The sequence below is a fragment of the Convolutriloba macropyga genome, chromosome 13 (genome assembly GCF_964194025.1).
Source record: "Convolutriloba macropyga chromosome 13, txConMacr16.3, whole genome shotgun sequence".
NCBI classification, from domain to species: domain Eukaryota; kingdom Metazoa; phylum Xenacoelomorpha; order Acoela; family Convolutidae; genus Convolutriloba; species Convolutriloba macropyga.
In genome coordinates, this window is record NC_134480.1 from 17,927,617 (window position 1) to 17,954,630 (window position 27,014).

General features: G+C 35.3%; 1 protein-coding gene across 1 annotated transcript in view; it reads left to right on the forward strand.

The window, feature by feature from the left end:
• The first annotated feature begins 480 nt into the window (after positions 1-480).
• Positions 481-27,014, forward strand: part of LOC142351645 (uncharacterized) — a 65,515-nt gene continuing 38,981 nt past the window's right edge. Inside the window, exons 1-2 of the mRNA XM_075403784.1 lie at positions 481-494; positions 594-630. Coding sequence (XP_075259899.1) covers positions 481-494; positions 594-630 — 51 coding nt within the window. The remainder of the gene's footprint in view (positions 495-593; positions 631-27,014) is intronic.

The window sequence follows — 27,014 nt, forward strand, 5'->3', positions numbered from 1 at the left end:
TTTCGAGACTATGAATTTTTCTGATCCATATGATCTTGATTCGAGTTGATCGAATTCAAGGAGGACAAAACGGGAATCTAGTTCTAATTAATTGGAATTGCTTTCAGTTTTGCGCTCTTCGATTTCGATTAATAAGAAGAGAAAAATTAAAGAAAAGTACTTAGAAAATGATTTAATCAGCACCAAGTTATTAAAATTTAATGTTTGTCTACACGTGATCTCATGAGTTACGTAATATACAGATGCATTGGTTTATATTTATTTATTTATTTTGTCCTCAAGCCAAAGCTCAAAACTTTTTACATTTATGACAATGATATGAAGATTTCATTAAATAATAAATAGTAGTTTTAAATTTAGAAAAGAGAGTAAGTAATCAAAGACAGCAGTCGAGAACGCCAAATTAGTTGAGTTTCTCGTTATTCTCAAAAACTTGTCCTTTGACTTCTTGACATTTGATTAATTGTCAAAAAATCTGAAATGACCAATATCAGGTCTGGAAAAATTTTGATCAATAACATGGAATCTCAGACGCATTGTTTTATATGGTTCCAAATTTCACGGAAAAAGAAATCAAGCCAAAGATGAGCAAGAAGCAAGAAAGTCAGCAAGATTAATGTCAGCAGCTCGGTATTTTCTTCAATCTTTTGTCTATTTTAAAAATATTTTAAGTCGAGCTAAAAAACGGAAAAAAGGTATTCTTAAAATCAGCTGGTCGAGTGAGGAATATTTTAAAACTTCATGGCAGCTGTTCTTTATTGTGTTCTGTTCTGTGTATACTGTTCTATTCTGACAGCAGTTTTCATAGCATTATCTGACTGCAATCCCATAAAATTTGTTGTACCTTAATTAATTCTCTGTGCGGTGGACAGATTTTCAGCAGGCATTTTTTTGTCTTTATTGTATCGTGGTTTCGTGGTTTTTATTAATAGAGAACACCCTCCAGAGCAAACAGTGACCTTGAAACGGAACTTGAAACGATAGCTTAGCATAAGAGAGAATAGTGAAAATCTAAATGTGTGGACCAGTCGGCTCAGTGGAGAGCACAAGACTGCGATCAATTTAGAGATTGTGGAGTCGCAACCTGCAAAGATCCGTAACTGTACACCCACTATTGTGGTGTTGACATAGAGCCGACTAAACGAGCTTGTAGTTGCTCTAAACTTTATCAATACATTTTAGTGAATGCGGTAATTCAATTTGAAAGCAATTTTCCGTGTATCAAAATATTTTACTTTTGATAGTTAAAACCCTTACACAGGATTGGGATGGAAAAAAAATCAAGCATTTCTTTTCATAGATCAATAATTTACAAAAAATGGTAGACAAGAAAGTTTAATATAAAGAATTACAAAAGTGATGTTATCGTTAGTGTTGATGGTCCCTAGGATGCTCAAAACTAGCAGATGTTGAATTTTGGTGACTTCGAGACTCTTCTATAAGCTTTTAGTTTTTGACTAGAAATGTTTTGCTGCCATGTAATTTCTATCGGTTTCTTAAATTTTCTTGCTAAATTATCTGCTCTTGGTTGTCTGTTCAAGATCTTTTAGCTTACTATAAAAAATTCAGGTAAATGTAGCTGAAAAGACACGTTAGTCTATCTGAAACATTCCAGTCATTTCGCCCTACCTTAACGAACATTGATTTTTCTCAACTTTACTGGAAATTGAAATGCTTAATTTGAGCTTTTTATTGAATATATACATTGAAAATAACTCAAATTTAAATAAAAAGTGGCCTGTGAAACTTAGCTAAAGTTACCTCAATATTTCAGCTGAAAATTTAAGCTAATTTTAGGCAGTTCGGAAAAAGATATTCACCGCAAAGAATACTTCGAAATAAAAAAAAGGATATCAGACGGACTTCAAAATAAAAGATTTGCATCTGCAGTAATCCAACCAAATATGATTTTGGTTATAAAAACAAGCGCATCTTGCGACTTCGACTCTTTTGGATCATAGTTCAATCAGATTACCACCAAAATATTATGCTTAATTTCATTCCGATTTTAATAACTTTACCATTAAAGCACCCCATTATCATAAATATACGGTAGCTAACTGATGTGTGCAGTACAATCTATGCCCACTAATCTGGTGTGGGGTGGTATTTTGAAAGACTTCTTGAACTAAAATTGAAGTTAAATTGTTGAAAATCAAACAAGTTGCAGGGCACGTAATATTGACTCGTATGTGGGTAACTGTCCATCAGTAGTTGCTCCCGGTATCTTGACACGATAAAGTCCTCGTCAAGTTCATTAATGGGTTCTACCGGGAACCATCATGAGCAACTGGAAAAAAGTTTCCCTGTAATGTCAACACCTCTCTGGTTTTCATATCTGCCTTCCATTGCAATGTCGCTAAAATTGTAAAACGACATATAAATCAAGATGAAATTTCCAGACCAAAGACAGGATTAGGCCGAATTTTTTTTCCTGACTTCCAGACACTTCCCCGTCCATGTACCATACCCATCTTTCGTCTGGGACATCATGGGAGCGTAATCGGATCAGAAACAAAAACTTTTGCAAACCATCAAAAAAATCTTAATGCTGTACAAAAACGCTTCAAAAGGAAGTCAAAACCTATCTCTTGGAAAATGTTTTCTCTTAGTTGGAAGTTATTGCCCAGCTATAGTCAGTATTTACGAGCAGATAATTCAACATTTTGAAAGTCGTGAGAGCTTCATATAGAAAATTGGTGGATTTCTAACTTATAAAATCATGAAAATATAATATTCTCGGCTAATACCCGGGTCGAGATATCAGCGCCGTTATAGCGCATTATGTTGTCAGAAATGCGCTGAATGCGCTGAAATTAAGTAAGAAATGCGCCGAAATGTGCTAAAATGCGCTTAAACTTTGTAAGAAATGCGCTGAAATTGCGCAATTCTTACAAAGTTTTAGCGCATTTCAGCACATTTCAGCGTATTATAATGTAAGGTTTTTGCGCTGAACTTTTTGACAAATCAGCGCATTTCAGCGCATTTCTTACGTAATTTTCGGAAAATTTCTCGACCCGGGTAACTGCTTTTCGCTGATAAGCGTCAATAACATTAATAGCGAGAGACTCCTATTGAAACCGCAGTATAAAATAACCGAAATAAGTTACCGAAAAAGAATTATCCTTACCTAATTCCCAGCCAGTACCAGCCTCCCATTTTGCTCGCTAGAAAACTCAACTGACTTGCGAAAGATCCATTGACGTCACCAAATACCACACCGGGCGGTGTCTGAGCACTGCAAAAAATGGCGCCTTCGTACCAAGTTTTCCTTTCTTTGAGGAAAATATACTTTTCCAGAACAACAATCGGGCCTAAATTGGAACAGTAGTCGATTCCACCGTGTATTGCGGCTGACCTTAACAACTCAGAAATTAAATTGAATATGGCTTCGAGGTCATTTCAAGCCTTAAAGCTAGAATAGTGTGACAAGCGAAATTTAATGCTACATTCTATCGAAGCCAAACGGATTTGGTCATTTCGTCAACATTTATATTTAGCAACTATTATTAGTACACAACCGTGATTCATGAAGTAAAACTCAAACTCGAACTACCTCAACCACCAGCAAAACAATAGTACGACTTAACAGTATTGCATCTGATTCTTTGCGATTGGATTGCGAATCAACCTGTTATTGATACAGAATATTCGACAAAACTTCTACATGGTTAACAAATTTCCCATGACATCAAATTTACACTGAAAAAGTGACGTTATGGAAAAGTGTTCACATTCTGTCGACATCATTATCTACAACCAATCAACAGTTGAATTTGACTAGTAAATCCACGTGACTAGCAGCATAGAAGGAGCTTGAAAAAAAACCAAGAATCAGTAGAAATTTGCAACTTTTGTTATATCAAACTGACATACCGTGCGTAATGAAGCACACTTTCTTGAGAGGTAAATTAGTTGTTATCGTGTCTTTTTTCTGTAGATCATATTAGTGATTGTACAGTTTTAACTTTACTTTGACTTGTGAAAAGAGAATTAACTTTGATATTCTCAAAACTTTCTTTCTGAGGAACGAAGTTCTTAAGTAAGAGAAACTTTGTGCAAAGCATAAAGTCAGTTTCTCTTACTGGCTTTAACGAAGCATACTCTAGTTCAACATTGGTGTTACTGAAACCAATAGAGAGACTTGCTAACATTAAAGTTAGAAAAATTATTATTCTTGTTCACTTATAGTTACAGTAATTCAGCCCCTTTCTGTAATCTTTGTAGCAGAAAGCTGAAACTTTGTAAAAGTATAGCCAATTTACAAGGCTACAATTTGTTGGAAATAGAATTCCTTAATTCGGTTTATAGCTTGAGTTATTATCCAAAACCCGAGCAGAATTTGATTGTCTCAATTTGAATCAATTTGTTATTCTGAGAGAAACAAGTTCGTCATACAGCAAAGCTGAGCGATTAGTTATCAAGCGTAATAGAGCAACAAGTAATGCAACGGTATTCTACAGTATAGCGGATAATACAGTTTACAAAAGTTAGCTGCAAAAACACAATATCCGGACAGATTTGAAACCGCTGAAACGAACTGGGCGGTGTAAAGTTTTCCTTGACTTTGATAGAAGAGCAGCCGTTACATTTGGTCCGCCGACCCGGACAGTGGAAGGCAAACTGCTGTCCAATCTGATGAAGAGAGTGCTGAAAGCACCCCTCGAAGAGAATCAAACAAATCAACAGCGCAACGTCAGTGAGGCAGAGAGAAAGTTGCGAGTGCAATTCACAAAACACGTTGAAGAATTAACCTCGCTTAAAAGGAACAAGCAGAGCAAAACGCAACCAGGCAATCCCTGCACAACCAACAGAGAGGAGCACAACCCCTACTTCAATCAGCAGCTCAAAGGTGCGACAAGAAATTCCAAGATTTATTGGAAGAAGTCAACACCAAAACAGGGATTGGCTACAAAATAATTGAAGATTCAGATCGACCCAACAAACTAAAGGTCCTCTACCAACAGACTGTTCACCTTCTAGAGGAAGAAATGCCCAAGCAACTGCAGCGTCGAAACAAGCTTGTGCCCTATCAAGCTAATTTCGTTGAAGAGCACCTGAAAGAAGCAAGGAAGTGCAAAGCAAGTTTGGATTATCATTGGCTTTCATATATAAGCAAAGGCACGCAACCAGCAATGAGAGCAGAGCAAAGCAACGCAACCCAAGCAATGAACAACAGCGAGGATAACAACAACTACCCAACGGACAGCCCAGTTGCTCAAACAGTGCAAAATGGAGCAACAGCAAGTGGCCAAGAGACGGAGAATGTTTCCGAAACATCTTCAGCAAAACAAAGGCGCGAGGAAAGGATGAAGAAGTTTGATATCGAGTCCGAAACCAAGAAGCGACTGGAACAAGCACGGTTTGAGCGGAAGAGGCTAGAGCTGGAAATGCAAATGAAGGAACTGGAAACCAAGCATCAACTGCTGGAGGAAGAGCGTGAGCTAGAGCGCAAAGTGAAGAGAACAGCATTAGAGAACGATGATGCTCGTTCCCAATCAACTGGTGCTCGATACAAATCACCCTTCAACTGGACCCCCGAGAAGAGAGATGTCTCTGACTGGGCCAGCAGTATCAACAACCTTCTAACACCAGAACGATCAACAGCTTGCTTCGAAGCAACCCCTGAAAGAAACATGTCTAGTCACTTCTCACGATATCGCAGTTCACGAGACCGATCCTCAAGTGTTGAAGACCGAAACGTTTCCCCCAGAGCTGGTCTACTACAATACAACAGTGGGTACGCAGGTAGTAGTAGCCTACCAAAGCTGAAGTTGAACAACTTTGCTGGAAACCCTCTCGAATGGCCGGAGTGGTCTAGTATGTTCATTGCTACAGTGGATCAACGACCAATACCAGACTCAGAGAAGATGAGCCATCTGAAGACTCTACTGACAGGCAAGGCAAGGTCAGCAATCTCGGGAATGGGCTATTCTGGACAGTTCTATGGTGCTGCATGGAGCATTCTGGAGAGGAAATTTGGAAGGCCTCATGTGATCATTGATGCACAACTGGAGAGCCTTCGCAAAGCAAGTCAGGTGAAACCACACAACTCAACAGGTCTGATCAGTTTCTCAGTTATTGTTTCGAACTTTGTGAATGTGGTCAAAGAGTACAAGCAGATTGGTGGCCTGCAATCAAGCTCGACATTGTATATGGCAGTAGATAAACTACCACAAGTTCTCAAAGAGAAGTGGTGGTTCTATGTTGATGATAAAGATGAAGATTGGCCTGATCTGATTATGTTTGAAAATGGCTATCAAGGATAGCATTCGTGCACGAAGGGTTTTCAGCTTTCAAGGGAGAGCGAGGAGAGGAAGACCGAAGAAGCACAAATAGAGACAAACGGATCTCGAAAACATCGAACTTCAGTGCAAGTTCCAACGTGAAAGAAACGAAGCAAACGCAAAGTGATCACTGTCCGCTAGCTGATGGCACTCATAAAATATGGAACTGTCCACTATTCAGGAACATGAGTGCGAATGATCGCTACGCAGCAGTGAGAAAGCAACGCTTATGTTACGGATGTCTAGGCAAAGGACATGCAATCAAAGATTGTAAAGTGAATGCGTGCGGCATCAATGGATGCATCAAGAAGCACAACCGATTGCTACACTCAGAAAACCAAATGGACGAGGGCAACCATGCAGTCAACGTAAGCGCAGCAACAATCAACCAGAGTAACGAAGTTACTAGCTTTCTTCAGATAGTTCCTGTCTCACTACAGAGCGGTGGCAACAGGCTGAACACATATGCTTTCCTCGATAGTGGATCAACGGTTTCATTCATCGATCAAAGTGTGCAAGAGAAGTAACGGGCCCAAGGCACCGGTGTGACGCTCAACATAGCTGACATACACGGAACGAAGGATCTGAAGACGTAAAGGGTTCCTCTCAAAATAAAAGGACTACATTCAAAGGTGCATTCAATCGAAGCGTTTGCACACCTGTCAATATCCATGGGAAACACAAACTACAACTACAACAAGCTGAAGCAAAGCTTCAGCCACTTGAGTGTTTTACCCAACAAAAGCTTCAACTTGATGGAAGTTGGCATCATCCTTGGTCAAGATGCTTATGAGCTACAACGCCCATTGGACTATAAGATAGGAACACGAAGTGAACCTTTCGCCGTTCTAACAGAGCTAAGATGGGTAGTCAGTGGACCCGTGACGGGCAACAGAAGACAAAATGTTTGTCATTTCGCCTTCACTGAAGATGTGAAAGTGGCAGAGAATATTCAAACCTTTTGGGACATAGAAACCTATGCTTCCAAAATCAACGTCGTCAGTCAGTCAAAAAAGGAACTGCAGGCACAAAAGATGCTAGAGAGTACGACAAAGGAATGCTGTGGAGTGAACCAGAGGCAAACCTACCGAACAACTACAGCTCAGCCTTGGGTCAGCTTTACTCACTGGAGCGAAGATTCCAAAGGGACCCAAACCTGAAAAATTTGTATCAACAGTCAATAGATACAGATGTAGAAAAAGGATTCGTAAAGATATTGGACGAATCCGAAGTGAAAGGCACCTTCGGGAAAGAATGGTATTTGCCACACCATCCAGTGCTAAACCCGAACAAGCCTGACAAAGTAAGACGTGTTTGCAATGCCGCATCAAAGTACAAAGGAGTATGCCTGAATGATAAGCTACTAGCAGGACCTGATATGCTACATGGGTTGATTGGAACAATATTCAGATTCCGTGAAGGACCAATAGCCCTGACAGCTGACATCGAATCGATGTTTCTACAAGTGCAAGTTCCCGAACAGGATAGAAGTTGTTTGAGATTCTTATGGCGTCCAAGAACTAACGAACCTGTTCAGATATACGAATATCAGCGTCAACTATTTGGAGCTAAAAGTTCTCCAACTTGTGCAAACTATGCTCTCAAGCGAGTGGGACTGGACAACGAAGAAGAGTATCCAATAGCATTAAAGGCAATACAAAACAACTTCTACATGGACGATTTCATCAAATCGGTAGAAACCACTGAAGAAGCAATTGAAGTCTTCAATCAACTACAACCTCTTCTCTCACGACATGGATTTGAATTGAAGAAGTGGAAAGCAACAACGATGCAGTTACCAAAGCAATCCCAGAAGACTTGAAGTCAATCAGCAACACAAAGCAAGTCGAAGTGGAACCCAATACGGAGGGATCCCCAGTGCTAGGACTACAATGGACCGTTACTGATGACAGTCTTCAAATATGCAGAGGTACAAACAAGGAAGTTGAAGCACCTATAACCCAGAGGAAGATTCTGTCACTGGTATCTTCAGTATTCGACCCAATCGGATTGTTTGCTCCGTTCAGTGTTCATATGAGACGACTTCTGAAAGGCATCTGGACTAAGAATGGACAACATTGGGACAACGAAGTGGAACCTAGTGACGAAGAAGAATTCCTGAGATATAAAGAACAACTTCCAATAATGGCTGAAACAAGCATCGATAGAAGATATTTCAACAAAGAGAGGGATAAAACCGAGCTTCATGTATTTGCTGACGCATCTGAAGACACGATGTGTGCAGTGGCCTATCTACGTTCACAACCAAAAAAACTCAGCTGACTTAGCATTTGTCATTGGAAAATGCAGAGTGGCACCGATGAGGCATCTTTCAATACCACGATTGGAGTTGCAAGCGGCAGTCATGGCGGTGAGGTTGAAAGAACAGATAGTCAAGGAACATGAAATGAACATAAATAGTTGCAGTTTTTGGTCAGATTCAACTACGGTAATGCAGTGGATACACAGTTCCCATCGCAAACAACAAGTGTTTGTGGCCAATTGAGTAGCTGAGATACTAGATACAACTGATGTTTCACAGTGGAAACATGTCAGCGGTATCAACAACCCAGCGGACATTGGCACCAGAGCAATCAACATTGAAGAACTCAAGAGAAGTGAGTGGCTCACTGGGCCGGCCTGGTTAAAACGACCAGAAAGTGAATAACCGGAGCAGGTGAACCTAATCTTTGCATCAGATGAAGAGAATATACCCTCATCAGTATTCATGATACAGGCTGAAGAGAAGAAAGCTGTTATCCAGTGGGAACGATTCAGTAACTTCAACAGACTAGTAAATACAGTGGCATACGTACAGCGATCATTGAACAAAGACAAACCTGCAACACTCGTAGTCAACATTGAAGAAAGAGAAAAAGCAAAAGCAACGACCTTCAAGTTACTACAACAAGAACAGTTTGGTGAAGAGATGAAATCTCTCAAAGCTGAAAAGGAAATTCCGAAAGTCAGCAAAATTCTACAGTTCTCCCCCTTCCTGGATGAAGAAGGACTTATTCGAGCCAAAAGCAGAATAAGCAAAAGTCAGTTGGACTTCAATGCAAAGCATCCAATTTTGCTACATTGGAAACATCATGCGGTTGAATTATTCTTGCGAAACGAGCACAAGGACAATCAACACGAGGGCACTGAGCATGTAAGAAACATTGTTCAGCAGAAGATGTGGATCCTAGGCATACGAAACGCCTTAAGATCAATCAAGAACAAGTGCATTACCTGTTGAAAAGGCAGAGCACAAACGATAGCACCAGTAATGGCAGGTCTACCCGAGGAGCGGTTAGATGCTTCAACAGCCTTTACAAATGTTGGAGTCGACTAATTTGGCCCTTTCATTGTGAAGATTGGGCGAAGAAATGAAAAGCGATGGTGTTCTCTTTACTTGTCTAACTATGATAGCGGTGCATATAGAAGTGGTACCTAAGTTGGACACAGACAGTTGTCTCAATGCAATAATGAGATTTATTGCTCGAAGAGGCAAACCGAATACGATTATCAGCGACAACGGGACAAACTTTGTTGGAGCTGAAAGAGAGTTTGGGGAGTATGTTGCGGCATGGAACAAAGAAGGGATCGAAGAACATCTAATTCAACGGGGGATCAGATGGAAGTTCAACCCACCCGCAGCACCTCACTTTGGAGGAGAATGGGAGCGGTTGGTGAGAAGTTGCAAGAAAGCAATGTATGCAGTGTTGGGGAACAGATCAGTCACCGAGGACGTTCTTTCAACAACGATGTGCATCGTTGAGCAGACTTTGAATGCGAGACATTTTACTCCAATCAGTTCAGATGTTAATGACTTAGAAGCATTGACTCCCAATCACTTCTTGCTTGGCAACAGGATCGTTTGCTTACCCTATCTACCATGCGCAGAAGAATTTGTTAATCATCGAAAGCTCTTTCGACAAACTCAAGCCTATGCAAATCTCATGTGGGACAGATTTCGTAAAGAATATCTGCCTACTCTGAATAATCGGCAAAAATGGCGATCTACGGCGAACGAAACCCTTAAACAAGGCGATCTCGTTTGATTGATCGAAGATAGCGATAAGCGTGGATATTACAATCTAAGTCGGGCGGAAACCATCGATGGGTCTGACGGTGTGATTCGATCAGCTATAGTTCGAACGAACGACGGAGTGTACAAGAAACCAGTAGTGAAGCTCGCCCCAGCACTACCTGGAAAAGATGTTTTCGCGATGGAAAACAGGGCCGGCGATATTGCGGCTGAGCTTAACAACTCAGAAATTAAAATGAATAGCGCTTCAAGGTTTTTTCAAGGTCTTTTCTCTCACTGGCTTTAACGAAGCATACTCTAGTTCAACATTGGTGTTACTGAAACCAATAGAGAGACTTGCTAACATTAAAGTTAGAAAAATTATTATTCTTGTTCACTTATAGTTACAGTAATTCAGCCCCTTTCTGTAATCTTTGTAGCATAAAGCTGAAACTTTGTAAAAGCATAGCCAATTTACAAGGCTACAATTTGTTGGAAATAGAATTCCTTAATTCGGTTTATAGCTTGAGTTATTAACCAAAACTCGAGCAGAAATTGATTGTCTCAATTTGAATCAATTTGTTATTCTGAGAGAAACAAGTTCGTCATACAGCAAAGCTGAGCGATTAGTTATCAAGCGTAATAGAGCAACAAGTAATGCAACGGTATTCTACAGTATAGCGGATAATACAGTTCACAAAAGTTAACTGCAAAAACACAATATCCGGACAGATTTGAAACCGCTGAAACGAACTGGGCGGTGTAAAGTTTTCCTTGACTTTGATAGGAGAGCAGCCGTTACACCGTGGGCAAAAAATTCGCAGCACGGGTCGACGTGTCAGCGCTAAAAATCGCTAAAAGATGTAAGATTTGCGGTGAATTTGAGCAAAATTTGTAAGGTTTGCGCTCATTGCGATGCGGTGAAAAAAAAATTAAGCGGTGAATTTTTTTTCATCGCTTAAGCAGTGAAAGAAAGTTTTTCACCGCTACCAGCAGAATGCGGTGAAACTTTTTTTTCACCGTTAAAAACCGCAAATCTTACAGTAATTCACCCATTTCACCGCATTCAACGCTAAAAGATGCGGGCACTTTGCGGTGAAAAAAATTTTTTTCACAGCTATTCACCGCTAGTCTTACATTATTTTTTGACCAAACCTCGACCCGGGAAGAGTTTGTTTCGATGCGGGTGCATTCTATTGACGTATCGGTTTGAATTTTTTCAATTGATGCTAGGGTGTTGTCCATTCGCTTTAAGCCTATGTTGCAATTAGCCGATTTTGAAATGTAGTCCAGCTTGATATCCACGGGATAGTTATTCTGCATGATACACTATCCCTGTTTCCTTTAGAATTTTCAAACCAGTTTTGTAATGTTTTGCAGCTTTCAAGATGCTTGCTAACCTATCCAGTATCAGCTGTTTTATTTTAAATTGATTGTCCTGTTTTTTTTCAGACTTTTCTGGAATGTTATAATTCAAAATAGTCTGGTATTGTAGAAGTCAGCATTAATGCATGTCATCTCTATGCAACCACTTTTAGATCAATAAAACCCATACTTAGAACAAAATGAGAAATCTTGTGGGAAGTAAATTTGACGAGGGAATGTGGTGTGATGTGTATATATAACCACATCGGGTCCTAGACCAAAATTAGGTATGTCCAGATAATTCAGGATGACAAGCTCATATGTCCAGACTTTGATGCGTTCAACCATTGTCCAGATCAGCGTGCAATATCGAAGGCATAGGGCCCTGTGGTATGTTCATTTTGTTCAGGACGTATCAATTTTTGGACTATAAGATGTTTTCAAGAACTGAATCATAGCTACCCGGGTCAACGATCATGCAACTTTCTTTCATTTCGTACTAGGTCATATATGATTCTTAGTAATCATACTAGGTCATATATGATTTGTATGAATTCTTTTTAGTCATACAAGGACCATATATGATTTCCTAGAAATCATACAGGGATCATACAAAAAAATTCAAAGACTGAAAACTGTATAATTTTGATTTTCCATTCAAGTTGAAAAAATTTCTTGGATATCATACAAGGTCATATATGACACATAACATATTGACTTGTGCCACAAATTCTCGTAAAATGTAGTCAGAGGACTTATTAAATTATTATATCGCATTTGCAATCCACATTTGATTCTTTGTGTGCGCTAAAAGAATAACTTTGTGGTTTAAACGAATTCAGAAAACGAATTTGACGTGATATGCAATTTTTTTTCTTGATTATTTTTTTTATAAATGAATATTTATATGTATAAACTGGCTTCAGAGTATGTCAAAAATTTTGTTATCTGTTTGGACTTACTCTTATATTTTGTGCCCAACTTGCAAGTGATATTGCACGTTGGGGTCTTTTGGCGAATCACAATGTGATGCCGGGGTAGCATATAGGTGATGCCCTACGGAATGAAAACAAGAAAACATAAATGGTTAAAGATTTTCATAAAATAGATTTATGATTCTTGGTATTCGTACTAGGATCATATATCATTTCTTGGTAATCATACAAGGATCATATATGATTTCTTTGGTTTCATACAAGGATTGTACTAAGAAATCAAGTATGGACAATTTGAAATCATATATGATCCTTATATGAAATCAAAGAAACTTCAACCCGGGTAACAGATGAACAAAACCTTATTTATATTCAATTGAAATTTGCTCCACATCACAGTTAGACGAGTTAGCCAGTTTCATATAATCTCAAACCACTAAAGAAGTGATTTTTTCATCAAGTAAGCAGATCCGACAAGAAGACCTAAATCAGAGAGGTTGTTTATTCAAATAATTCGCACAATTAAATTGTCTCAGATAATAAATGAAGCTTCTTTTGGATACTTAAATTGAATTGCACCATAAGTAATCATCAGCGTTGGTTTTTTATTATACAGACTAATCACACTCGTAGTTTTTTATCATGTTTCATATAATTCCCGGGTCAAAATGAATTGTTTACTTGTGACATCTTGCGGTTTTCCTACGTTTTCCTTTCCTACGTTTTCCTTCATAAGTTTTCCTTCCAAACAATGCAAGTTCTCACAAGTTAAGCGTTCGCGTCAAAACATATGTTCTTAAATAAGTTCTTAGAGCAAAAATTTTTACATGACTTTTCGGACTGAGTTGTAGCAGAAAAATATTAAAACGTTGCAAGATTAAAATGTACTCATAAAATGAGCATTGAGAGAAAAAAATAATCTGGCCCCAAATTTTTTTTGCCGTTGAATGTAATTTAAGAAGTTCATTAAGATCTAGCATGTATTAAAAGAACTGCAGAAGGACTTCTTGAGTTATCAAAATTGAAGAATAAACATTTTGTCAACACGGGTCACATTGCATTATGTTATATAAATTGAGCAACTAATTTCTATGCGTTTTCTACCGTAAAGGATGAAAAGTTAAATTGAAATGATCTTGAACAAAGTCAATCTAGAACAGAACGAGCTCACGAAAACTTTCAAGATAGGCATTAGACTCGCAAGTTCTTACAAGTTCAAAATTTGAATGTCAAGTTCTTACAAATTAACCATCTTTTGCAAGAAACTCGCGAGATCTTACAGGTTAATCTTTTGGTCTCGACCCCTGTTGTAAATAAATTTTCCCAACCGTTTGATATTTGTAAAACCACGGTTGTTGATTGTTCGGCAAAACTTAGTTTATAAAATAATTTTTTATCAAAAGAGTGAGCAGATGTCCCGAGTTTTTACTATTAGAAACACTTTTAACTACATAAAACGTCCCTAGTGTGATCTTACAGTTTTAACGGTGTGTTTATCTGAGGAATTTTCTACAAAATCTTACCAATTTTGATGCGCATCGTATAAGAACTTACGATATTTATTGCGCAACTATGAGATCTCACGATAAGTACGATAAAAAAATATAATCATTATGTCATTGTTCGAAAATCATACACAATAAAAATCAAATTTTGATGTGAAACGAATAAAAATTCTGTGAGAAAGCTGACAAGATCTTACACACAAAAAGTTGGAAATTATTGCCCTGCATGTCTAACCTCCATTACAATCCCTCAAATTCTCCTCCAGTTCGATATGCATCCTCTCCTTACAGAGCTTTAGACTGCCAATGTATAGTGACCCAGTGAATCGAAACTTGATACACCTTAATAAGAAGTGCAAGATCTTGACATCTATAGCAAAACCTGAAAAATCGTGCCACGAATTTGAAATACTAAACATTTCATTGAAAATCTTGATAAGATCTTATCAAGATAAACCAAGAAAATTTCTTGACAACACTTGACAAATATTGATAATTGTTTTTTATTGTTTCTGATCGCTGCTCAGCGTATCTCATCCCCAAAATCACATTTAGCAAAAGTCTGCATAACTTGATTCACAAAAAGAAAAAAGGAAACAGGTGCCTGAAAGCACTGAGGCTGTGTATCTTTCTGCATTCCAAAGTAAACACAGTTTGAAATTGTCCTCATAGTGACGTCATTCCCTAGTGGTCAATGAATAAAAAAACTTGCAAGAATCTTGCAAGGCAATCTTGCAAGTGAATGCATACCGAAACTGAAGACCTCTACCATGAAGAAAGAACAATTTCCCACCTCGCTTCAAAGGCCAGGTTGTTTTGCGTGTTTCGAAAAAAAAGAACACAAACAAAATTTTCATGACTTCACAAAAATTGGAAAAATTTTGAATACCAAAGATTAAAGTTTCCACAAATTTTATGGATCCAAACAAAGCCTCAATAAACCAATTTGCCAATTTGACAAAACCGCAAAAGCAAATAAAACTACATCAATACCAATAAAAAACATTTGAAAAATATTTTTACTTTTAAAATTTTTAAAACATTATTAAAAAAATTCTATTAAAAATTTACATTATTAAAAAACTTCTGAGCAGGCCAATTTAGTAACCATATAAAAAATATAGACAGGAAAAACTCAAAATCTAGAAAAGAGATTGTTTGGACAAAATTATATCGCTTTGTACAATTCGTTTATTGTGGTACGTTGCAAAATATCCTTTACAAAAAAAAACGCGTTTTCTCTTTGTCCTTAGGAAAAACATTACTTAGCATAAGATCAACGGCGGAATTAACAACTGATTTACCAGAAATGTGATGCTATTTTTTTGTATGCTGAGCCTAATCTATAATTGGAATGAAAGAAGAACAAAAAATGAAACTTAAAAAACTTACCAGTACTTTTTGAATGAAATAACTTCAAGTACATTAACATCAATAGCCATCAACTGAAGAGATCAAATAGTTTCAATTAAATCTAATTAGGAAGATAATTGGACCTAACAATGATCAGATTATTCTTTAAGATTGCAAAAAGATCCTCAATTACCGTTTGGATCAGTTACAAAATAATCCAACTGATGGCTTTCTTAAAAATAGTTTTTTTTATTAAAAAATGAGAGAAAGAGTGAAAGTGGCTGTTGTCGTCGTTTTCTAGATTAGGTTAATTAATCTTATAAAAACGGATTCGGTTGGCTCGAGATGTCTCTAATTATTTGCCGAAAAGTTGTTTTTGAATTCCAAGATTTCTTATTCAAAACGCTTTTACGAAAATGGTCAATTATATTCAGTTTTGCTAATCAAAAATTCTGATATCAGTCATTTCATTTGTTTTCAGTTAGTTTTAGCTGCCAAAAATACACAATTAAATTTTCCAGAATTCAAAAACTTGCAAGATTCTTGCAAGATTTTTAATCCGTGCTGAAAAATTTTTAATTGATTTTGGTTTTGTAATTTGTTCAATAAACAATAATTTGCTTCAAAGATGTTTTCTAAAACATTTGCAGCCCGATTTGTTGTTTTTGTCTTGATTGATATCTTGCAAGATTCTTGCAAGCATCTTGCAAGTTTTGAATCAGCTTGCAAGATTCTTGCAAGTTTTAAACTCACTCATCACTAGGGTTGTAGTAAAAATGTCTTGAAAATTTAGAACGCATACACTCTATCGGCAAAAAATGAATGATTTACAGCTCGGTACAACTAGGCAACTCTGGGAGCACGAAAGTCGACTGTTGATTTTAATTGTAGCACTATTTTCAAGAGATTTTGTTTCTAGGTACAAACCAGATTTGATATCGTCATAGGGCACACGCCTGAAAGAAATAAGTGGACCTCGCGCAAGAAATCTTTGATTTCATAAAGAGCTCTTTTAGTGCTAGTTTTTGCAGTACATTGATAGTGGTTCAAGAAAAAGTAGAGGAATTAGTAGTAATTCTTGTATACACTGTCACTATGAAACCTCCCCAACCCCCCCTGGGTTGGCCACAAGAAACGTTTCTTGGAACGCCTAGGTAGAAACCATTCAAAGAATGATCAAGTCGGGCTGGGATTTGCATAATTTTACCTCCTCCCTTCCCCCTTGACACTCCAAGAAATATAAAGTGGAGTCGAATTCGATTGAAGTCGTTCAAAGTTACCTCATTGCAGTCCCAGTCTTACATATTCTTGGGTTACCAAATGGGGTAAAAAGATGTTAGAATGGGGGGGGGGGGGCAATGAAGTACTTCTGATGAATTCCTGCAATTTTAGCACTCTATATGTATCACACTTTTTATTCCCCTCTAAAACGCCACACTAAACCCTACCAGAAACAATTTCATAATCTCAACAAATTCATGTTGTTTAATTCAATGAATAATGCTCATTTTTGCTTTGTGGTGAAATTTTTTTACAATACCTTTGAATATTTACATCATTGTATCCCTTTAGCATCCCAAAAAGATGCGATAGTGTAGGATCATATTCCAGGAACTTAATCCGATTCAGCCCCGCTCTTAAATCGTACTTTTCGCCTGATTGACTCCCAAGAAAATAGCCATTTCTATCTCATTTCAGCCCAACCCTAGATTAAAACTTTTCCGTGAGAATTGATTTCAAAAACTGAATTAATGGAGTATACTCATAGACCTAATTTTGGTCTTCAGTTTACTCTTAAAAAAATTGCCTCGAAGCCACTAATGAAGCATAATTTTCAGATGGCTGATATTTTTTCAAGAGTAACATCATTGCAGCCCCCGCAACAACCCAGATAAAAAAAATGTACTTATAAGCCTAGTTGCAATTTCTGACACACACTTATAAATGTAACGTTGCACTGGAGGAGTTCCATAACAATTTCAGCTATTGAAACCCGTGACAACCCTCTTTCGTAATTTTACTCTCTTTCTCTCTTCTCTCTCTCTCTCTCTCTCTCTCTCTCTCTCTCTCTCTCTCTCTCTCTCTCTCTCTCTCTCTCTATCTCCCTCTAGTAATATGAAATTTTGACTGAAGAAAGCAAAGTTTTTAAAACTTAAAATAGCAACAGTTATAGGTTTAGACGCAATTAATATCATATTGGTTATCTTGATATAATTCCTTACTAGTTTGATAATAAGAGAGGCCTGCTTTTTTTCTGCTTTTGGGCTCAGATCCCACAAGTACCTCATTTCAAATTAATTTGATTTGTAAATGCTTCATTTTTTTGTTTCAGGATTGCTCTCTGATAAGCAAAATGCCTTGAACCACTTCCTATACAAAAAAGATTCCAAAAATTCTGTTGATCCTGTTTGCCAACTGTTGATCAACTGTAAATTTGATTCATTATTTGTTTTTCTCCATCTTATTTGCTTCGGAAACTGTTTTGTTATGTTGAAGTTTAGCCAGGAACTATTCGTGGCACATCTAGATAATATGCTGTCAAACTATTACCAAGTTTTTTTCCACGGAATGTCAGCCTACCAATATCTAAGAACAATTTCAAAGTTTCAAAACTTAAAATCTCTTCAAATTTTGCAAGAGTTTTCGATATCTTGCTTAACATTGCAAGGCGTAACAAGTTTTGTTTCCATAGGTAAGGCTTGTGCAAATTCCTTGATATAACTTGCAACCTGAATTTCAATGGCCTAACCAAAAGCCGTGTTAGGCCATTGAAATTTTTTTGACTGTCACTAAGAGAGTATAGGCAAGAAATTTTGCTCTACGAACTAAATAAGGAATTAAATAAGAACTTTACGAACATTTGTTTCCATACATTTTGATGAACGAAAACTCGAAGAACAATTATTTGGGAAGTGAATGGTGGTGTCATTTTTTCAAATATAAAATTGATATCTTATTGAAAAATATAAACGGAAAATATTGAATAAAACAAGGCGGCTCGGTAATGTGCGATGGCACGTAAGGTTCTGACCCCGCCCATCCACAATTTCGGCATAATTGTCTACCAAATGAGGAACAGACAGAAAACCCCAAAAAACTTTTTTTGGGAATCCCAAAAAACCCAAAAAAGCCCAAGTATTTTTTTAAAAAAATTGTGTATGAACGATAAAATAGTAAGATAGCCTCCAAAGCAAATAACTCAGTGGAGTAAAAATTTAAGCATTAGATTGCTGTGATATGCCAATATTAAGAAAGCGAGTCATGACGAACAGCAAAGTCAAACAACAACAACAACAACAACAACAACAACAACAACAACAACAACAACAACAACAACAAACATTAATTACATCAAAATTTTATGTCCGTTTTAAAAAACAAAATTTAATCACAAAGTCAGCACACCGTCAGATAAAACTCAAAATAAACAACATAACTTAAAAACTACCACAAAAGATAGAGACCAGTCCATAAAAAGGTTTGGTAACAATTAGACAAAAAAAACAAAAACAGTAAAGTTAAAAATTTCGCTTTTTTTTCAAAACAATTAATTTCAAAACAATGAAAACCGTTAAAAATCAAGTAAAATATCCCAAAGGTTTACGATTACCAATGTTTCTGTAGAAGAGCGTTAAGACTTGTCCTTATTAAATTTTTTAAGCGGCTAAAAAAAGCAACAAAAAACAACAAACAAGAATTCAATTGAAACTTGCCAGAAAACGTTGTCAAAATCCTCAAGTCACGTTTGGGCCCTCAAAATATTTTCGATTGCGCCTTCTTCAAATACCGATAATGTATTATGTGGCCATTTATTAGTGAGACTAGGTAACAAGTAGACAAAAAAGAGAAAAGGGCAAAAGTATGTAAAAAAAATTTGATTTTTTTTCGAAACAAAATTATTTCCAAATTCATGAAAGAAAATAACTACAAAATGAAATATTTAAATAGGGTCATTTATTTATCCAGAGGAAGCTTTTGAGACCTGCAATTATCCAGAATATGTCTTGCGTTTACAAAAAGAACGTCAAATATGACAAAAATCAAACTAATTTAATTTTTTGTGAGAAACTTGTGTCGAAGTCAGTAAGGTCATAACGCATTCTTTGAGAAAAAGATTCTGGGACATCAATCCCTTTTGACACTTTCTCTTGACACCCATATTGTCATATTTCACCTGTAATCAACGAGATTAGGTAACAAAGAGTAAAATAAAAAGAACAAACTTGCGAAGTTAAAAAGTTTTTTTTTTAGTTTTAGAAAACTATTGTTTACAAAGTCATGAAAGCCACCAGCTATCTGCTAATATCAGAATATCGGCTCATCTATTCTTCCATGAAAAACCAGTGAAACCTATCACTATACAGGAAATTTCATACGACCGAAACGACAAAGTAAAAATGACAGTGAAAGACAAAAATTAAAAAAAAATTAAATTAATTTCTTCAAGAAAGAACTGTCGAGGCCGTTAAAACGACAATCTATATATTTCAAGACTTTAATATGTTCGATTGTGTTTTTTTGAATGCTAATAATGTGATATGAGAACTATAAATAATGGGATAATGTGACTAGAACACGTGAAAACCTGGCAAATATCTAGAAGCAAAAAAAAGTCTGAAATCTAGTAGTATCAAGGCCAGAAAACAACAACTTCAGGCTTAAAACCGCAGTTGAGACTAAATTTTAACTCAATGGAAAGAAGCAGCATTCTTTCTTTGCTGAAACTAGGCTACAAGTTGACCAAGTTAAAAAAAAATAGAGGAAAAGTTCATTAAGCCACTATTTATTTAATCAGTTATTTTTAAAAACCGAAACGATCATAAAATATATTTCCAGTAACAAATTAAATGCATTAGTTTAGAGCTGCTTAAGAATCCAATTGGACATATCACTCTTTATCACTCTTGAGCTTTATTTTGATATGTTCTGTTCTTTATTATTAAACGAAGGTCTTTTTTTAAAAAAATGACAGACTGATTACAATCCGAATTCTTATTGGATATTGTAACAGTTCAAGATTGTCCGAAAACCAACCCTGCTAATTTTTGTTGTCTGTTAGGATCAATTGATTTTTCAACTGTTGCATATTTAGATAATTTGTTAGTTGAAAACTCAAAAATTCTGCATTTTTGATAATCAACCGGTAAAGTTAGCAAAAGAAGGGAATGTTTTAATTACAGAGCGCTCTCAGTGGAAGTTGAAGTAGGAATAGCCCTCTCTTTAGTCTACAAAGGTTTTATTAGTGTTGTTTGGGGGTGTACTGCCGGCAAATTTAATCAAATTGGACTAAAGTAGCTTATTTCATTTTGTTTTTGATGAAAAAGGCTGAATTTTGAAATATTTATCCTGAGTTTTCGACCAAAAAAATTAAATCAGAATAATCAACAATGCTTGTTTGTCTTTAAAAATAAAATCAACGACAATATTGTTAAAAATTTTAACAAAATTTATCAAAATTGACGAAAATTTAGGCAAAAATTTCGGAAAATGTGAATAAAAACAACGTGAATTCACTCTACTTTTCTCAGAAGTTTAAACCTCGATAACTCCCTGTAGAACTCGAAAAATTAAAGAATCTTTTTAATTCCATTTTCTACGCTGGACGAGCTTTCTAATGATACCAGTCTCAACTCTCTACGATGAATATATCGATCGTCGAAAATTGACTGAACAAAAAAAAACCCATTTGAGTATATAGTTCCTCCACCCTCAAGAGGGGTCGGAACAATAAAATATTTGGAATCTACTTAAGCAGAGCATAGAAGAACGAAACATGTGTTGTAAGAAATAAGCTACACAGATTATAAGGAAGTGCAACCATATTGCCCAACAAGTCTTGAAAAAATGTATTACGAAAAAGACAAAAAAAAATCAAATTACCTCAGACATTCAAAAACGATTTTTTTAATTGTGTGCTTGGCTGTCTTTTTCGTTGATGGAATTATTTTTTTAGTTGGTGTCTTTGAGGTCTTAACATACAACAATATCAAGAAGAATTGTTGTGCCAATTAAATGATATTCTTATAATATATAATATATGTGTCAGCTGATATAATATATGTGTCAGCTTTGTTGTTGTCATCTTTCTGTCCGTCAACGCATCTGGATCATCAACTTATAGATAGAACAATTTATCTTGATTTTTTTAAGGTTGCAATTTCAAACTAAAAACGCGACCATTTTCATACGATCAAAAATGGTTTCTTAGTCTGCATAACTGTCTATTAATTTTAGGGAATTCGTTTAAGTTGGTTTTATTGAGATTATTATAATGCAATCTCCAAAGAAAAACAAGAAAATTTGTTCTGCTTATGAATTGATGACCTTGATGTGTCAATTTGACTGATAAAAAGTAAAACATACAATGCTCTGATCTGAACGCCCATTCAACAGGAAGAACTTCTGACTATTTGGAGGAGTTTGAGAAAAATGATAATTTGGAACATGAAACTGGTTTTTCGAGTTACAACTTGTTTTAATAAACTTTGAGAGCTAGGAGATCAGTCGCATTTTTTCTTAATCTTGAGATCAAATTCAGGTCTAATACTAAACTTATAGTTTGGAAAAAAGCATATCAGTGGACCAGATAATAACAAAAACTTTATGCAAGATCATTATTCCTGCAAACGGAGTCATACAATTGTGGCCCTGTTGATATGCTTGATAGCATTTTACACTTCTCGTAAAAAGTGAATTAAAATACATGCTTTTGTAAAACTTTAGGCAAAATGTGCGTTTCAATGCTTTTAAAATATATACGCGTCATTATTAAGTTTCAATGTTTGAAAATTATGAGCGCCGGAGAAATAACTAGCTCATTTGCTTTATGTGTCGGCTATGGTGAGAAATTTTAATGTCATCGAAGTAAATCAATCCTGAAAGTCATAACTGCAAAAAACTCTAGCACTCAGAATTAGTTTCCCTGAGACAGATACTGACCAAAAGTTAAATATTGGTGAAATTGTAACAAAGCGTTGATTTTTGAGTAATTGTTGGTGTAACATTTGATCAAATTTTTTGTGCTTTTTCGTCACTGGTGTTTGAATTGTCAGGAAAAAAGACAAACTATGTTTCTCTTGAAGACTGTTGTCTCTCAGTCTTTCCAAAAATATGAATTATTGACGGTAGAGTCTTTTCTAACGATAATGCCTTTTGGATATTTTTAACGATGTGGTTCTACGTAGACACATCATTTATATTTAAGAGAGCTGTAAGTGGTATTACTAGACGGCCTGTCTAGCGTAGACCATGGAAAACAATTTTTTTTTAATTTCGCTTTTTTCAGTCAATTAACGAGGTTTAAAATTTTGTAAAAAAAATACATTTTGCGGAACTTTTGCCTATATTTTCTGTCTTGCTAAAAATACGTTAATCTTTTTTTAAAAAAAGCTGCTTGTTTGTTTTCTAAAGATAGAAGAGTGATGCTGAAATTATACATCTAGTTTTTTGGCTCAAGTGTTTCCTACAACGAAAATTGCTAAAAATAAGCCCATTTAGTCAACTTTGATAAAATTTGCCAAAAATGAACACATAAAAGTGCTGACAAAGTTTGCTTCAGCTCATTTCAGCTCAAGAGGGGGCTATTTACTTCCGAGCTGCATTTGAAAGGCTTCTGGGTCTGAAATTTTGCTGATTTTTAGCTAATATAAATCCATAATTAAACAAACAGCATAATTTTTCTCTGATAATTGAACATTTCAGTCAAAGTATTCATATCCATTACGCTGGGTACCATTACATGTTATTTAGGAACGATCAATGAATAGCAGGGCTAGTTTGGGTCTAATCGTCGAATTCTAAAATCCGAAAATAATACTGTATGTATTCAGTTGCTGTTTTTTTCAAAAAACTTTGATTTTCCTATGTTCAATACAGAACAGAACATATCACGTCGATGCTCACTGACGGGTCCAATTTTTTTTAAAGAAATTTGTCGAATAATCTTTTTACTTTTTTATTCGAAAGCTTACTGTCATTTGGTTTTCAAAGTTATTCGTTTTCCAAATAAACAACGAATTATAGCGCTTTGTCACTGTTTTCCCCTTATTTTGATCCGCATGTACCTGAAATTTAGCGGAGAGAGAACGTATCTTCATTATTAGATTATGAGATTTTTTATTAGACTTTTAAACTTTATTAGATTTTTATCAATATTGCGGCTTTGCGTTCAAAGAAATTGTTTTCAGGCCAAATTGATTTTTGGGGATTTGCCCATTTTTCAGGTTCTCTTTTTCTGGTTTTGTCAGGTTATAAAATCGTTAATACCTTGCTTTATTGGTGTTCAAAAAATAGGCAAAATTAAACATACCACTTTTAAGGAATGCATTATAGTCTAAACGGCTTCGACGCCATTTTCTAGAAGAACCTAATGGAAATGTTTTGATTTTGTCTTTAATAGCGTTTTTCTTGTAGTCATTTGAAAATTTCTGAAAGATAAGAGGTTTCAATGGATTGTTGAAGAGGGACAGATGGGATTATTTTCTGATTTTAAATTTTGACTGATGGTTTTCGTGACAATAAGATATTTTTTTCAAGAATTGGAAAGGAAATGTTTTAAAACTATTTTCTATCCTCTTCTTTGTCACCTGGTCTTCTGAATTTTTTCCTCATACATCACAAGTCAATTATCACATTTTAGCGTAAACAGCAGTTGTTTTTGGATATATCTGTTTTTTAAGTGAAATGGTTAAGGTTTTATTAGCTTCGAAGTCTATTTTTTGCAAAAAAAAAGTTACTTATTGTTTGACTTTGTCCGGATTTGAAGTTCTTTTTTCAATCGTACAACAATTTCTGCTGAATGGGGATTCTCGTTGGCTTTCTAGGCAAAGAATTAGACATGATTAAAATTTCCAAATTGCAGCTGATAATTTTCCATGATTTTGAAAATAATTGTTTTCAAAAGAAAAATAATTTTTTGTTGGCATCTTTTCATCTTTGTTTTTTTTCAATTTTTTTTTACACAATCTTGTTAATTTCCGATCAGATATTACATCTTTGTCTTTGAAGGCAGGTGCATTTGATTTCAGTTATTTTCCTATTAAATGTATGATTTTAACTTCTTCAACGCCAATTTTTTCCAAAAAAAATTTTTCGAGTTTAGTCTGTGTTTGAGATAATTTCAAAACGTATAGTATACTTTAATTAACGACAATTCTCAATGGCTGCTGCCATAGAAAAGAAGGAACCTATTTAATGATTTGAATTCGTAGCTGATGGTTTTCATGATTTCAATGATTTCTGTCATTAAAAAAAATAAGTAGTTCTTCATTTTGCATCTTCTGTTCTTTTGTCTTTTTTTATTAGTTATCTGTTGTCGTTAATTACAAAACTTATATGGCATTATTGCCTTCAAAGAAGGCGCAGTTGAATATAACTATGTTTTCAGCGAACTGTTGAATGTTACAACGTTTTTGGCAGCTGTTTTTCGATTTTTTTCTTTCGTTTTTGATTTTTGTCTGTATTTGACGTTATTTTTCTTAATGCATGACATTTTTGGAGGTTTCAAGAGCTTTACGCGGGTTAATAAAGGAGTCTGTTTGAAAAAATTAGTTTTATTAAGGATTAATTTTTATTTTTTTGCTGATTGTTTGAATGACCTTAGAAAAACACTGTTTTATATTTTAAAAGGAATTTTCAGCTTTTCATCTTCTTTTTTTGGCTATTTGATACCTCATTTTATTAATTACAGGGCAAATATCACATTGCTGACATGGAAGGGAGGAGATAAATAGCATATCTAATTTTATAGGGGAATTTATTATGGTTTTTACGGCTTCAAAACTGCCTTTTCAAAAAATTCATTTTTTAAGTACTTGACGTTCTTTATGTAGAAATAGGACACATTTTTGTTAAAAAACTCAATGGCCCTGTTAAAAAAACCCATAAACCTAAAATTTGATTTCAATTTGTAGCTTTTTGATCTTCGTGACCTTGAGATTAACTGTTTTCGAAAGTTACAAAATTTGATTTTATTTTCGCTCTTTTTTTATTTGTTCGTTATTAATGAGTGGTTTCATATCACTTAACTGGCGTTCAAATGCACGCGCCTCCACTATTATTTGTGCAAATTTTATGGTCAAAACGGTTTCGGCATCGTTTTCTCGCAAATGTTTTTTGAGGCTTTGTTTTCTGTATGTTGTGAGTCGTAAGAAAAAATCTTTAAATTGACCCTTCACATTGTGTTATCAAATGTAGTTAAAAATGATCGTACCACAAATATATTTACTGATTTCAATTCACATGTGATGGTTATCGTTACTTTGGAACCAAATGTTATAAAAATTCTGAGTGTAGTTTTTAAGTTAGCTGATTTCTTTTTTTTTCTCTTTTGTTACCAATTTTTTTAAAGATTGATTTCAATTCTTTTCTAGCGATGAACAATGAACTAGTTGTTTTCGCAGTTTAGGTTTCATCTGACACGAGTTGGACTTTGTTTCTAACTTTTTCTACAAATCGACATCGAGTTTTGGATGTTAGTAATGTTTGCTGTTGTTATTTGATTTTGTTTTTGTCTTGTCTCGTATGCTGAACAAGGGCAAATCGCGACGGCCCTCTAAAGCGGCATTTCTTAAAGTTAAATGAATCAATTGAAGTGAACGCAATTTTTTATTCATACACCAGTTATTTTTGAAAGTTTTAAGAATAAAAATCGGATGTCCTCGAGAAGTTTCCTATTTAGAGACTGGTGCCATTTAAGATTATTATTGCAAGATGCTTTGTGTCTGATTCGGTATATCATCATTAAATTTAGCATTTAGGTACAGTTTTTTATGTACTTCTTTCTATCTAAGTTTTTTTTCTGTAGCTATTTCGTAACATCTCTAGAAAAAATCATGTAGGTACAAAAATCATATAGTTTTTGATTACTGTTTTGATAATTTCAATTTCTGCCAAGTTTCTGATTTGATATAAACAAAAATACATTTCCAATTCAGCCTACCTCTTTTTTTGAGTTTCATGACAGAGGTGCCTATTAATAGATAAACACAAAATTAAAATTGAGGTATTAAGAGGTGCCTATTGGCAGTTGTCTATTGACAGGTGTCTTTTGAATTTAAGAAAAAAATTTTCAATCGATTTTTTTTCACTTTTTTCACGTTTATTGAAAGATAAAAACTAAGATAGAAGAAAAGAAATTTTCGATAAAAAATCTCATCATTGGAATGCTGTTTTATCTTGCTTGTTTCAATTAATGATTGGTTTCCGAAAGAATTTGACCCACAACATTTTTGCAATTTCGTTGATTCGTTTTTTCTGCGTTTATCGTCAGTTGTCTACCGACACACAAACACTAAGATAAAATAGTTCAGTTGAGTTTACTGACAGGCGTCTATTAACAGAAAATTAATAATTTATAAATTAGGAAATAATTAATAAATAGAGTTCTTTTTGGTAAGCAATGCAAAAGAAATTGTTACCATTTCTTACCTATTTCAATTGTTGAGTTATTTCCAATTGTGTTTAACAAACAAAAGTTACTCAATTAAATTGATTCAACATTTCTTTGCTTTTATTGACAGGTGTCTATTGACATGAAAAAATAAAACAAGATAGGGGG